Source organism: Protopterus annectens, chromosome 6.part0 (genome assembly GCF_019279795.1).
Source record: "Protopterus annectens isolate FY-2018-M chromosome 6.part0, PAN1.0, whole genome shotgun sequence".
NCBI lineage: Eukaryota > Metazoa > Chordata > Ceratodontiformes > Protopteridae > Protopterus > Protopterus annectens.
Window position 1 is genome coordinate 308,644,661 of NC_056737.1, and position 16,114 is coordinate 308,660,774.

At 43.5% G+C, this 16,114-nt stretch overlaps 1 protein-coding gene across 1 annotated transcript in view; it reads left to right on the forward strand.

The window, feature by feature from the left end:
* RTF1 (RTF1 homolog, Paf1/RNA polymerase II complex component) overlaps positions 1–16,114 on the forward strand; it is a 2,150,039-nt gene that overhangs the window by 434,088 nt on the left and 1,699,837 nt on the right. The window contains exon 7 of the mRNA XM_044074060.1: positions 6,884–7,070. Within this exon, the coding sequence (XP_043929995.1) occupies positions 6,884–7,070 (187 nt within the window). The remainder of the gene's footprint in view (positions 1–6,883; positions 7,071–16,114) is intronic.

Here is a 16,114-nt window from a genome sequence, read left to right on the forward strand (position 1 = left end):
CATTGATTGTTTCTCTGCTCTTATTGATAGTCTTGGAATTCTTTGCTTTACTGTTTAGAGAAGGGACTTCTTCCTCTACCATTAGGGTTCTGCTAGTGGCTATCTCAAGTTTTCATAATGGTTTTAAAGAATGTTCTTTAATTTCTCAAAGCCTTTGCAAGGCATTTTTAAAGGGGACCATAATGTTAAAACCACTATATAATGATCCATGTACATCTTGCGATTTAAACTTAGTATTACAGACAATAGTTCTTTCTCCTTTTGAGCCTGCTGCTGAATCCAACTTGAAATTCTTGTCTTGGAAAACTATACTTCTGGTAGCTGTAACTTCTGCCAGACGGGTTTCTGAAATTCAAGCTTTATCTTCTAAACCACCTTGTATGATTTTTCATAAGGATAGGGTTTCTTTGAGAACTAATTCTTTTTGCTTAAAGTGGTGTTAGAAAAGAATATCAGTCTGCCAGTACTGTTTGCATTTACTAGACATTCATAGGAAACTGAGCAACTGAGAATGTCCTTCTATTCCTATGTTGCAGTATTCTTACTGTGGGATTTCCCGCCTCAGACGACCCGACGTCGGCTCCTATACAAAAGCTTAAACCTAGTTGCTGCTGTTGCATGGGATGTCACATATAAGGCCGTAAACAAGGGACCTTAAATGTGATGTCTGCACGCACAGGCCTCAGAACTTTTCAGCTGCAGATGACGTCACATGGTTCACTTTGCCCCTACTCTAGAAGACTTCTAAAAACCAGGTACCCCATTGGGGAAACCTTACTTTCTTTTTGCTTGAGCTTGGTTAGCTGTATTTTATATTAACTGATGTCAGCTAAAAAGGGCAAATGCCGTTGTGTGCATCAGATACTGCATAAGGATACCCAAGACCGGTTGCGTCTTTTGTCTTGGGAAGGAACACGATCATGCTGCGTGTTCCATTTGCCAGTTTTTCGTACCGAAAACCTTTCACAGCCGTCTGGCTGCACTAAATTTGCAATTAAGAGAACCAACGTCTCAAAAAAGCTTGCACGTAGAGTGGACCCCAAATCAGCTGCTCCAACTAAACCTCCGCAGAAAAAAGCCAAAGTTTCCAGGTCTACTTCCATTGCCTCTCCCCATCAGAGATCCTTCCAGCTTCCAATATAGGAGTTGATGAGGGATGTCCGACTGAACCGACTACTTCAACGGCTTCTCTGAGAAAGCAGCTACTGAAGTTGCAGCCTGCACGTCCATGGAAATAGCCCAGATGTCTATTCCTACTGACGTCTAGGGAGAACCAGAAATAGCTGGTCGGCCTTCGGAGACTCCTATTGCTGAGACTCAAGCTTCTGAACCTAGGCCTTCTCCCAAGCCTACACCTACTAAGCGTAAACAGAAAACTAAATGTCTGACTCCTACCCCTGAAGGAGTCCCTGACTGGCAATCCTTCACTAAACTCTCTGATGCAGGCCTTAATGGCCCTCAGGCCCATAGGCTCTACTCCCTCCACTATACCAGTGCTTAGCCCAAGGCCTGCCTCTGACATTTCTCTCCCCTTGCAGACTACCCAAGAAGGAGAAGAGGGACTAGAACCTTACTACTCTTCTGAAGAGTCCATTTCTTATGCATCCCAGATTGCCTCCCCTTTAGAATATTATTCACCAGATGAGGAATCTATTGAAGGGGACTTGCCACCAGAGAACATTACCTTTGGTGAAACAATAACTAAGATGAAAGAGCACTTTAAATGGGACACTACCCAGATGACTTACACCCAGAGGAGATATTTTGAACTCCTTCAAGTGGATTCGCCCTCCCCATCAGCTATCTCACCAGTCTTACCTGCCTATCTGGATGCTTTTACCTCCGCATCCAAAAACCCAGACTCTCAACCACCTGTACCTAAAAGACCAGACAGGTTTTATAATGTTCCTGATGACCAACAATTAGTAGTTAACCCCCCCCCCCCTTTAGCAGTCTCTCCACACAAACAGTTCAGACTTATTCTCTCTGCATCTCTTTTGCCTACTGATAAAGGCAGCAAAAACCATTCACAGGGTTGGTAAAAAAAAGTGTACTCCTCTTCCACCTTGGCCTTCTGTGCTAGAATTTACCAGACACACATGGTAAAGTATGCACTGGACCTTGTCTCTCAAGCATCTAATCTCCTGGCTGCCACACCTGACTACCCTACCAAAGCAGACATAATATCTAAATTGTCTCTGGCTTCTCAGGGTAGCCAGACATTCAATTAGGTACAGTTATGATGCTGCAGAGACATCTACTAGGCCAGCAGCTTCTGCTGCTGTCCTCTGCAGATGCTCCTGGCTGCGCCTACAACCTCTGCTTGAAGACTTTAAAACTTAGATTATGGATGCCCCCTTAGACCGTAACCTTTTGTTTGGAAAACAGTCTGCAGAGCTTTTTAAAAATCTGCAGGAGAAAAGCAAGGAACTGCAGGACATCAAGCATTTGCTTGTGTCCCCTATTCCAAAATATTACAGGAACTACCCTGCGAAAACCTCATCTGTCAGGAGAACACCTTCCTCTGCCACTCCTTCATCCTCCAGGCATAGGAGGGAAACCAGACCTGCCACCTCTCAACCAAGTCCTACACAGTCCTTTTAGGATAGAAATGCACCCAACAGTGCGTGACTGCCTTGCTCATCTGCCTTTGTCAGCCCGCATATCCCACAGTTTACCCTTCTGAAAAATTATCACTTCAGAGCAATGGGTACCGAGTATCATCCATAACTGATACTTCCTTTCCTGGAGGGAAAAGCCTATCCCAAAGCCCCCCCCCAAAAAAAAAAAAAAGTCCACCTACTGCCACAAATTCTTAAAGACCTTCAAAAACTAGGAACAATAGAACCTGTTCCCCCCGGGCAGGAATGAAATGGATTTTACTCAAAACTCTTTCTGGTCCCCAAAAAAGATGGTCCTTGGAGACCTCTACTGGATCTGTCTTTCCTGAAATGCTTTCCCTCCCAACCCTACTCCCAGACCAGGCCTTCATGGCCACTCTGGATCTAAAGGAGGCTTACCTCCATATCCCTATTAAACCCTCCAACAGAAAATTTCTACGTTCCTCTGGATCCTGCTCTCACTTTGTTTACAGCCTTGCCCTTTGGTTTGTCTGCAGCACCCAGAGTATTCACAAAATGCCTACACCAGGCATTGCTTACTGTAGCACCCAAGGTATACAACTCTACCACTACCTAGACAACATTTTCCTTCTAGCAGAGACTGAATCCCATCTCAGAGACCACCTCAGGTTCACCACCACCCTTTTACAAAACCTGGGCTTCACCCTCCATTTAAACAAATCCTCCTTCCTCCCTCAGCAAGACAAAATTTTCCTGGGCTGCAGAATCAGGACAGATCTAATATGGGCCTTTCTCCCGCAGGAAAAGGTCCACTCCCCCTCCACTCACTTTCAAAACCTTTTACTGGCATCCCAGATTTTTGCAAGACCATTCCTGCAACTCCTGGGCCTTACTGCAACCACCATTCCCATGCTTCCCTTGGCAAGAATGCATATGCAGAAGTTCCAGTGGTACCTCAAGAACGTGTGGTCACAACACCTACACTCTTTAGAGAAGCAAATCCCCTTTCTGCCCTGCTTCAAATCAGAGCTAAGATGGGTGGATTCAACAAACCTGTCTCAACCCGGGAATGACTCTCCAAATGCCCTTCCCAGACCAGTTCATCTTCACAGATGCTTCAGACCTAGGGTGGGGAGCCACCTGTAGGGGCTTCAGAGTTCAGGAAACGTGGAGTCCTGCCCTTCAGAAGAAACATATTTATGTCAGGGAGATGACTGCAGTTCTACCCGTAGTTGCTTTTCTTCCTGCGCCCCACCCAGGACCCCTTCTAATATTCCCGGGCAACACCACATTCATGTAGTACCTAAACAAACAAGCTCACAGCCATGTATATTGTTGTGGTTAGACACATCCTCCCGAGCTGTTCTACTAACTGTTTTTTTTCAGGTATGGGAGACCCAAAACCTTTAAGTGCTGGAGAGTTTGGAGTAAAAGAACCCTTGCAGACTTAACTTTGTCCCCGGATATTTTTTCCTTTAGTGTAGATCATATTAAGAAGAAACAAACTGCACCGCATGACGGACATTTGTGTTATTACTATGTTAAGGGCTGATGCAGTTTCCTTAGCTTAGAGTGTTTTACAGTTAGCTAATCTTTGAGGCTGTTCTCTTTTTCAGAATGATTGTGAGGCTGCTTTTTCTAAATATCAGTCTAACAATGCAGATGTTGATGGTGACTCTGCAGACAGTAGTGAACACTCTTGAGTCTGTCCAGTCTGATTCTTCAGAATGTGAACAGGTTCAAGAAACCCATGCAGATGTTCACTTTTCCACAGATGCTAGCTAGGTTTAGAGATGCATTTGACTGGAAGCGGTCTAGAGCTACACCAGAGATTGTCAGAATTTTTTATCTTATTGATTACTAGAGTCCAAATGTTTTGACTAATCCTCCCTTACTGGCCTTGGCAGATGTCTATAAAACTGTATGCAAAACCCCTTTGGCTAGTGAACCATTTCCTAAAAAGGCTGTGATGAAATAAAAGTTGTACTGTTAACTTACTGCTCTCTTTGCGTCTTTGTCAGTTGACACAGTTGTGGTTTCTCCAGCTGCCAACTCGAACCAAGAGAGACTTGACTTCTTCCAACCCTAAACTGTCGGACAGATTTGAGTGTGTCATACTGAAAATAACTGCAGCACTTTAAATGCAGTATGTAGTTACACACCATCTGTAATGAGCTTGTCATACGTAAGTGTAACTCAATAACTGAGCACTAACAAGGTGGTGCAGGTCTGTCTGTGTATTTATTTTGCTGTAGCCTGTTTTAAACATGTCATTTTCAAGTTTTGACATTTTGATATTTCAGCATTTTTTAGTCACTGTTTTGGCTTTCAGTTATTTATGTTCAGTAAAAATTTCAGACATCTGTCTCAAAATATGTGTAATTCTTGTGTATATGTGTGCGCGCACATGCAGAGATGAGCTTGTTATATGTGTGGATAAGTATATAATTTGTATTTGGGGTTATATGATTGTCAAGCCTCAATCAGCTGAAAGTCATTTTGTAGCATTCTGTTGAAAATTTAATTGAATGCTGCAAAGCGCTCTGCTAACTGATGGCTGATGTGTTGTATCAGTGTAAGCAGATGTATGCATTCTGTTTACTTGCAGTGATTTATTTGCATGACGTCTATTTTGCTGAGATTGGCCATCAGTGGGGATACAGGAATTTCTTCTTTTCCCCACTGTTTTATGTGTTGCTGGAATTGGTGTGTATGACTAGCAGGCAGTCTGGAGGGCACAGCCCCTCTTCATTTTGAGGAGGGTTTAAATGTTTTAATTTTCTTGAAATGGATTTGATGAGCTTGATGGGAACCCCTTGCTTTTGAGATTTTGTGCTTCACTAGTACCAGTTATTTGTGTAATGTGCATTGAATTTGTACAGATCGTGTGTGTATGTATACATGTATATTTGTGCATGTATATATGTATGTATGTGTTTATATATATATATATATATATATATATATATATATATATCTATATATATATATATTTACGGGTTCACTTTATAACATCGAAATACTGAAATGTCGAATTTCAGTATCTCGAAGCTATAAAGTCGAATGTTCAAAATAGCGAACGTTCATAATCACGAATTTGACATATGTCGAAAATATGTCGAATTCGCGGTTATGAAGTTGCACTATGTAATGTCCGGGTTTGGGTTTTGTTGGTTCGCAGTGCCGTGTTTGGATGTAGGTGTTATGTCAGGTAAGTGAGTGTTTTGTAAGGGTTTTGAGTGGGAGTTAGTGTGTGTGAGGGATTGGAGAATGTGCGTGTGTGAGTGAGCTTTTGTGCGTGTGTGAGTGAGCTTTTGTGTTGTGTTTGTGTGATCTCGGAGTTAGTATATATAAGTAGGGTGGATGTGGGGGGTGCAGGGGGGCTTGCCCCCCTGCTTATGTGTGTGTGAGTTGTGTATGTTTGTTGTTTTTTTGTTTATGTTGTGATGTGGGTGTTTTGTTGTATGTTTAGTATAGTGTGTGCGGTGTTTTCGGTTATGTGATTTTGCGGTTTTTGTTTGTCTGTGTTTTGTGGATTCGGTTTTATAGTCTCGAGATACTGAAATTCGAAATTTCAGCATTTCGAGGTTATAAAGTGAATCCATATATATATATATATATATATATATATATATATATATATGTGTGTGTATGTGTATATATATATATATATATATATATATATTTTTTTTTGTGTCTGTATGTCTGTGTGTATGTGTAATAGATATATATATATATATATATCTATATATATAGATATAGATATATATATATATATATATATATATATATATATATATATATAGATATAGATATATATATATATATATATATATATATATATATATATATATATATAGATATATAGATATATCGATATATCCACACACACACACATATATGTGTGTGTATGTACACATAAAATATAAGCACACACGCACTCTTGTATGCACTTGTGTGTACTCACAAATGCAGAGAGATCTGTATGCCTGTATATACAGTGATTTTTTAATCAAGTTCACAGTAACTTTCCCTAATAGTAAGGGAGAAGAGTTTTCCCTCTGTTTGGAAGGCAATTTTATATTGCATCTGTCACTATTTGTATTTAGAATTCATTTTTAATATTGGTTTTCTTTATCTGGTGATTGGCTCCCCCTAGCATTGTCTCCTCTCATTTGTTGTAACTATGAAAAGTAAAATTAATAAAGTTAAATTATTATTGAATTAAGTTATTTTAGAGATTGTGGTGAAATGTATGTTGCATAAAACATCCTTTTTTTATTCCCTTCTTCGTAATGCAGCTGAGTTACTGGCTAAGAAGCAGCCTCTAAAGGCTAGTGAAGTCTACTCTGATGATGAAGAGGAAGAGGAGGAAGAGGAGGAGGAAGAGGAGAAGGCCAGTGTAAAAAGTGCTCGATCTTCCAAGTTGTCTTCCTCATCATCCTCTTCTGATGATGATGACGATGATGATGATGAAGAGGAGGAGGAGTAAGTGAACGTTTACCTAATTTCTATCAGGCTTTGGTTATGTCAGTGGTATATTTTGAGTATTTACTATAGTATTTAAATTAAAAACAAAGTTTAGTCCTGGAGAGTTGGTTGACTCCAGAAATTCCTGCTCATCCTTCAAAGTAAATAGTCTGATGCACTGTGATGTTTGCTCAGGTCCTAACATAGAGCTGGTTTCCTCTACATTATTGACTGGATTTTGCTTTTGTATTATTTTCAGATATTCACCGTATTGTCACTGGTACAGTAATAACAACATGAGATTTCCTTGCTGTGTAATCTCTTTGCCAGACTGAATACCAGAAACTTTTCTCCTTGTCCGTACCTGGCAGACACCCTCACCATGACATCAGTATGTTTGGGTATAAGGCTATTTGGTCAACACCATGTTTTCAGATGTTCTTCGTGTTTCACTGTTGCAGTCATTACATTTGGGTTATCTGCTTGCAGGTAGCCCTCAGTCAGCCTGATTAACAAAGTCTTCGGTCCTATGTCGGTTGCTGTCCCTTCTTCCATGATGTCAGGTCGTCAGGGGTATAAAGCATGCAGCCGACGCCATTACATCAGTCTTTCTTGCCGTGCGGTGCCCGAAGCAAAAGCAGTTCGCAAGTGCCGGTCGGCCGACTCTTGAAATTTTCGTTTTCGAGTTCCAGAACCGAAGTCTTCAACTAAAGCTAAGTACCCCATTTGGGAAACTTTTTCTTGTTCCTTACCGATGTCAGTAAAATTTAATAATTGCATTACTTGTGGAAAGCAAATACCTCATAGAGATTTTCATTCGTACTGTATTCCTTGCCTAGGCCCTGACCACGACGTACCTTGCTGTCTGTTTTGTGCTTTATTTAATCAGCACACTATCCGTCGTCGGTATATTTTCACCTCTAAATATTTCGGTTTTCCGTTTAATTATCCAAAAATGTAGTCAGTTAGCCATCCGACTACCGGGATTCCAAAAAATGCAAAGATAAAGACGGAGACAGGCCGCTGAGGCCCAAAACTGCCGACGACGCTTCTCCTAAGCCAGTCGCCAGTTTTCCGGTACTCAGTGAAGCGCTTTCGCAGCCCCTGATACCCGCTACTTCTGATTCGCAGGCCTCTATTGAAACCCATTTGGAGTCCGGTATGCCGCGAGATGCTTCAACTATGGAACCCACGGATGTCTCTGGCTTGGATGGGTCCGGAGCCGCTGTGGAGGCACCGGCTTCTGAGGGTGTATTCAGGCCTACGGACTTGCATATTAAACTGATGCCTCCTCCTTTATTTAGGCCTAAATCTTGATCCACATGCTCTGGCCTCTATGCCTAAAAAGCAAATGATAAGAATGGCTGAAGATCTAATAACTCTAATCAGGGGTAGCCAACCCCCCCCCCCCTTCTAAGAGGCCTAGGATGGAAGTTGATTATGAGGATTCTTTTTTTTCTGATTCTTCTGATCATCTGAATTTGCCCTTTTCTACTTATGAAGATTCTGATGCAGAGGACTCCATTCCCTGTGCTTCCCTTCCTGAGGATTTTTCTTTTGTGGAAACCTTACATACTCTAAGGGAGCATTTCCACTGGGAAAGCCAGGATTTTTCTGATTAAAAAAAAGAGGCTTATGGATTTCCTTCTCCTACCTCAGCATAGGCCTTTAGCTATTCCTCCTGTACTAGACATTGTTGATGATGCTTTCTTGGAATCTGGTTTGGCCCCTGATTCCCTGCCTCCTGCTCCCAGAAAACCTGACAGATACTACAGGGTCCCTGAGTCCCACAAGTTCCTTTTTAAAAATCCTATTGCAGATCCAGAGACAATTTCACAGGGGCCCAAGAGCATTAAGGCTTCTACTGCTAAAAATCCTACCCTTTCTGATAGAGACTCCAGGGCTCTGGATAGATGGGTTAAGAAGGTTTACACTTCTGCAACCTTGGCTATTAGGGCTTTAAACTGCCAGTTTCACATGTTAAAGTATCAGCAACATGTTATTGGACTGCTTAAACAGAAAATTATGTTGATTCCTGACTGTGTGGAAAATAAAGAATTACATGATTTAATGCATTCTGCTGAACAAGTTGGAAAACATACTTTGCAATGTGGTTTTGATTCATTAGAGGTGTCTTGCAGGGCTGCTGTTTACTGGGTCTGTGCTCAGAAGGCATGCTTGGCTCAAGGCGCAATCTCTGCCTGATCGTTAAAGCTAAATTGTTGGATGCTCCTTTAAATAAGGGCTGCTTGTTTGGCAACAAGGCTGAGGAAGTTCTTAAAAAGATGGAAGATAAAGCTAAATCTATGCAAAGTGTTAAGATTTTTTACAAGTTCAGCCTCCTAGATTTAGTAGGCACTGGCCCTCTAAGAATTGGTCCTTTCCAGCCCCTTCCAGGTCTTCTCAAGCCAAACCCAGACACAGCAAAAAACTCTAGGTTTCAGTCCCAGGGGACACACAGAACTAAGCAGTGGGGGGCCTCCACTTCCTCATCTGGGAATAATAAGACTCCTCCCTTTGGTAAATTGTCTCAATGACTTCCTTTTAAAATTTCCAAGCACTTATCAGCTGACTGACCTTTTGGGGGGAAAGATTGCTCTTCATGCAAAAAATTGGGAACTCATTACCCATGACAAATTGGTTTTAAATATAGTGTCCCAGGGATACCGGTTTCACTTCACACGTTGCCAACACCAAGCGGGTGGCCGGATCTACCCCTAAATCAGTGGGCAGAAGCCCAAAAACAAGTACTTTCTCTTTTAAGCATGGGGGGCTAGTCAACTGGTACCAGAAGAGGAAAAGGGACAAGGTTTCTACTCAAGACTTTTCCTGTTACCCAGAAAAGTCAATTCATGGCGTCCTATCCTGGACCTGTCTACTCTAAACACCTTTTCGGAGATTCCAAAATTCAAGATGCTGACTCTTCAGTTACTTCCTATGCTAGGCTAAGATGCCTGGTTGGCAACACTAGATTTAAAAGAAGCATACCTGCACATCCCAATCAGGGAATCCTGCAGAAGATACCTACGCTTCAAAGCAGGCTGAACGCACCATCAGTTCTCTGCACTGCCCTTTGGCTTATCTACTGCGCCCAGGGTATTCACAAAGTGCCTAGATCCAGTTATTGCATTTTGCAGGCAAAGAAATATTCAAATATACCCATTCCTGGACGATTGTCTAATTCAGGCAGAAAGCCAGGACATACTTTTGAATCATTTGGTCTTTGTACAAAGGGTTCTAACTTGTTTGGCGTACACCATAAACGAAAAGAAATCACACCTGGTACCCTGTCAACAAATGATATTCCTGGGAGCAAGCTTGAATACAGCTTCCCATATGGCTTGCCTCACGCCAGAGAAACAAATTCATTTGACAAACTACTTCAAATAAGTGGCCACAAAAACCCCGCTATCTGCAAGACAAATACTGCACGCCTTGGGGTTCATGGCCTCCTGCATTCTTCTAATTCCATATGTAAGACTGCATATGTGGAAACGACAGTGGTATCTAAAAAGTCTATGATGTCAACATTCTCAAGACCTGGAAACAATGATTCCTATCATAGCTTGCCTACGCCTAGTTCCTTTGGTGGGCAGAGGCCTGCCACCAAAACAAGGGGGACTACCTTTCACACCACCCCCTGCCACCCAAACCCTAACAACAGATGCATCAGACTATGCATGGGGGGCTCACCTGGAAGGGAAGTGCATTCAGGGCAAATGGAACCCAAGTCAAATGCACCTGCATATCAGTCAAGAAGAAATGTTAGCTGTACAGAATGCTCTGACAGCCTTCAAGGACCACATTCTTCCAGGACAACTAATGGTAAAGACTGACAACACCACTATGTGGTGCATAAACAAGCAGGGGGGTACACATTCTTACCCCCTCTGCAGACTAGCCATGGCATTGTGGAACACAGCCTTGAGCTACCAAGTGTACCTACAAGATCAATTCCTGCCAGGAGTATTAAATACACTGGCAGACAGACTAAGCAGAAACCTCATGGACCCACACGATTGGAAACTGGGACCACGGATTTTCAACATGTTGACAAGCAAATTGTGGAGCCCAGATATAGACCTGTTTGCCTCTCCCCAGAACTACCAATTGGACAAATTTTGCACAAGGACTTCCCACAAACAAGCCTGGAAAGTGGATGCTCTGTCCTTCAGCTGGAAAAACCCATCAGTCTATGCCTTCCCCCCTCTGCCTCTGCTCTCCAAAGTACTACTAAAAATCAAACAGGACAAACCAAGGATGATTTTGATTGCTCCAGACTGGCCGCGCCAACACTGGTACCCCCTCCTGTGCAGTGTGTCACAGTTATCTCCATGGCACCTGCCTCAGACTCCTTCCCTGCTGTCTCAGCGGGAGAACCAGATTCTGCATCCTCAGCTTCTAACACTGAACTTTGCAGCCTGGCTAATTACTTAATCTCTCCTTTACCATCCCACAGCAAACCTGCGATGGATATCATTTTAGAGGCAAGGAGGCCTAGTACTAGAAAATCTTATGGTGAAAAATGGAAAAGATTCTATGCCTAGAACCAATCTCAAGGGATGAGCACAGCAGCGTCCAATTTACCTCAGATTTTACAGTACTTAACTGAGATACTTCACAAGGGCCTGTCTTTTTCCTCCATTAAAATCCACGCCCCGGCCATTTCAGCTCATTATAACACAGAACCGCTCCTCTTCTCTCATCCATTGCTCAAGCAGTTCCTCAGAGGGGCCAAAAATTTGAGATCACTCAGGAGAGCTCCAACTCCAGCCTGGGACCTTAACTTTGTCTTGGAGAAACTCGCTGTATCTCCTCTCGAGCCAGCTGCTATTGCAGACTTAAAATTTCATTCTTGGGAAACAGCTTTCCTTTTGGCAATCACTTCAGCTAGAAGGGTATCTGAATTACAGGCCCTTATGGCAGTGGAGCCTTTCATCATCTTTCATGCGGACAGGGTGTCCCTCAGAACCAATCCATCCTTCATGCCCAAGGTGGTATCCAGTGTGGCTCTTAATCAGTCCATTCATTTGCCAACCTTCTTTCCCAATCCACAGATTAAAGGGGAACAGATACTGCATTCCTTAGATGTGCACAGACAACTTAGATTCTACTGGGACAGGACTAAACCTCAAAGGAAATCTGAACAACTGTTGGTGGTATTTGCTGCAGGGGCAGAGGGGAAGTCTATTTCAAAGCCATCCATTTCTAAATGGATAAGCCATTGTATTCATTTCTGCTATAAGCACCATGGAAAACTTATCCCCCAAGGGATCAGGCCTCACTCCACTAGGGCTGCATCTACCTCTACAGCCTTTCTCAGAGGCGTCCCTACCAGGGACATCCTGGAAGCTTCTACCTGGAGTTCTGTACATACTTTCACCAAGCATTATCATTTGCCAATTTTCTCTAAATCCAGAGCTGACTTTGCCACTGTAGTCTTGCAGGGCCTTATAGCTGACTCTAATGCTATATAAATTCCTCCTCCCAACCATAGCTTTAGGAAACTACCCAAATATAATGACTGCAACAGTGAAACATGAAGAGCATAGTCCAGATGTCCTTCAAGGATGCATCTGCAGTCCTAACATATGGGTTGTCCTGCCTCAGGCAGCCCTTCGGTCAGCTGGATTCCAAAGTCTGGGTCTGGCCTCGGCTGATGTCGCACTCCACCCGACGTCATAGCTGTTGTGGTATAAAGGCATCAGCCGACGCCATTTTCCTCAGTCTTTCTTGCTGCGCGGTGCCCGAAGCAGAAGCTGTTCGCAAGTGCCGGTCGGTCAGATCCAGAGATTTCTACTACCGAAGACTTCTAAAAAGCTAAGTACCCCGTTGGGGACTCTTTCTTGCCTCAGCCGATGTCAGACAAAGTAAATAATTGTTTAACTTGTGGGAAACAAATACCTCATAAGGATTTCCACTCTTACTGCCTTCCTTGTTTAGGCCCGGACCACGACGTATCAGCTTGTTTAGCCTGTGCTTCTTTCAACCGACGGACGCTTAGACGTCGGTCGGAGTTTGCAGAGGAGATTTTGGTCCCGCTTTTGCTTACAAAATGCCGACGGAGACTCCGACAGCACAATTAGTTAAAAAACGCAAGGAAAAGGACCAACACTCGCGGTCCGCGGTTTCGGCTGAAACCACGGTTAGGCCAACCGCGAGTGTCTCGGTTTCGGCTGAAACCTAGTCCTCGGTTCTTCCTTCGGCTGAAAACAGGCCTCCGGTAGCCGAGGCTTCACAGAGCATGGTTGAATCGGCTTCAGAAATTGTTCCTACGGAAGCATGCACCCAGGATTTGTCAGATACTATTCCTTTAGACATATCTACCCCTGCACGTGGGGCTGCTAGACCCCCTGCATCCATGTCTGTCAAGGCCTTTGCCAGGACTAAAGCAGCTAAATCTTCTAAGGCCTTACCTGCTAAAATTCCCTCACACAGGCCTACCTCTAGTTCTCAAATGCTCAGTGTGGATGAGGATCTCATTTCTTTGATCAGGGGATCCCATCCTCACCCAGACAGGGCCTCTCAACCCCCTCCAGAGAAGAGGCCTAGGACTGAACCCCCAGAACCTGTTTCCACAGATAATTCCTCGGATGACTCAGATATCTCAGACCCACAGGAAGGCCCATATTCTCCTTATGAGGATTCTGATGCAGAAGATTCCATTCCTTCTGCTTCTCCTCCTGAAGAATTTTCTTTTGGGGAAACCTTACACGCTATGAGGGAACACTTTCAATGGCAGGGCCAGGATTTTTCAGATTCAAGGAAAAGGCTAAGGACTTTCTTACACTTACCACAGCATAGGCCTTTAGCCATTCCTCCAGTACTAACAGTTGTTGATGATGCATATAATGATGCCTGTACTGCCCCTGATTCTCTTCCTCCGGCCCCTGCCAAGCCTGACAGATATTACAGGGTCCCGGACACACACTACCATTTGTATAAGGCTCCTGTGGCAGATCCTGAAACCATTTCACAGGGCCCTAAGGCTGTGGCAGCTACCTCTGCCAAAAATCCTCTCCCCTCTGAAAGGGAATCTAGAGCATTAGAGAGATGGGGTAAAAAGGTTTATACTTCTGCTACTCTTTCGGCCAGGGCCTTAAACTGTCAATTCCACATGATTCAGTACCAGGAATTTTTATTAGACCAGCTAAAAAAAAAACTGTCCTCCCCTGAACCTATAGACCACAAGTCCCTTCAGGAATTGGTACATAACTCTCAGCAGGTCAGTAACCATTTCTTAAAATGTGGCTATGATGCACTGGAGGCTTCCTTTAGATCAGCTATGACTGGAACAGTGATTCGAAGGCATGCTTGGTTAAAAGAACAATCCTTACCAGACCATGTTAAGTCAAAACTCCTAGATGCCCCTATGGAGAAACAAAGTTTGTTTGGCTCCCCTGCACAGGAGGTTCTAAAGAAGGTGGAGGAAAAAGCTAAATCTGTCAAAACAGTCAAGGAGTTCTTACAGGTACAACCTCCGAGGTTTAGCAGAAATTGGCCTTCGAAGAATTGGTCCTTTCCAGACACCTCTAGAGCACAGAGAGGCAGAAATAGACACCCAAGAGGCAGAGGTCAATCCAGGGGTGCTTACAGGGGATGTCAGTGGCAACCTACCAATCAGAGAAGTACTGCCACAGATTCAACTACAACCACTTCCACTGGACAGACACAATGACTTGGCTCTGATTCCGCCTACCAGGGAACAACTGGAAGCACCCTTGGGCGGAAAACTAGCTTTATTCTCCCACAACTGGCATTACATTACAGGAGACAAATGGACTTTACAAACAATAGACAAAGGCTACAGGTTTCACTTCCACACTCTACCAAAAAAGAGAGGAATGCCAAACCTACCACCAAGCCAAAAAACAGACGCTCTAAGACAAATCAACAACTTATTAAGGATGAGAGCTATAGAAAAGGTTCCGCCTATGGAACAAGGCCAAGGATTTTACTCCAGGCTTTTCCTTGTACCAAGAAAAGAAAATCAATGGAGACCTATTCTCGACTTGTCCGCTCTGAACACATACCTCATTGTTCTAAAATTCAAAATGCTGACCCTCCAGCAACTTCTTCCCATGCTGGGCAAGGAGTCTTGGCTGGTGACTCTAGATCTCAAGGAGGCATACCTGCACGTCCCTATAAGACCAGATTGCTGAAGACACCTCAGATTTCTTGCAGGATCAGAGCATTATCAATTCTCAGCATTGCCCTTTGGCTTATCTACTGCGCCCAGAGTATTCATGAAATGCCTGGCATCAGTAATTGCTCATTGCAGGCTTCAGGGAATTCAAATTTACCCATACCTGGACGACTGCCTAATACAAGCGGACAAGGCAAAATTAACAAAAGATTTGGAAAAGGTCATACAATTGTTGCAAGCCTTGGGATACACGGTCAACATGCAAAAATCAAGACTAGTACCATCCCAAAGGATAACATTCTTGGGTGCAGAACTGGATACATCAACTCAGATGGCTTTTCTCACAGAAGAAAAACAAAAGCAACTACCAGTATATTTCATGACATTAACAACACAAACTCAGCTTACTGCAAGGAAAGTCCTGCAAGCCCTGGGTTACATGGCATCCTGCATAATATTGTTTCCACATGCCAGACTGCATATGAGAAAGTTGCAATGGTACCTAAGGAATGTATGGTCTCAACACAAGCACAGTCTAGAAGCCCAGATTCCAATAATTCCATGCCTGAAGCAAGAATTCCAGTGGTGGGCTCAGGCCTGTCGGTTGAACAGAGGACTGCCTTTCCACAAACCTCATCCAATCCAGACCATCACCACGGACGCCTCAGACCTAGGCTGGGGGGCACACATGGTGGACAAGTGCATACAAGGCCTATGGACCCAAGACCAGCTGAATCTACACATAAATATAAAGGAGATGCTGGCAGTGAAACATGCAATCCAGGCATTCCGACCATTCCTTCAACAAGGTCACTTGCTGATAAGGACGGACAATACCACAGTCATGTGGTACATCAACAAACGGGGAGGTACACACTCGTATCCTCTATGCCGGATGGCAATGGACCTGTGGAAT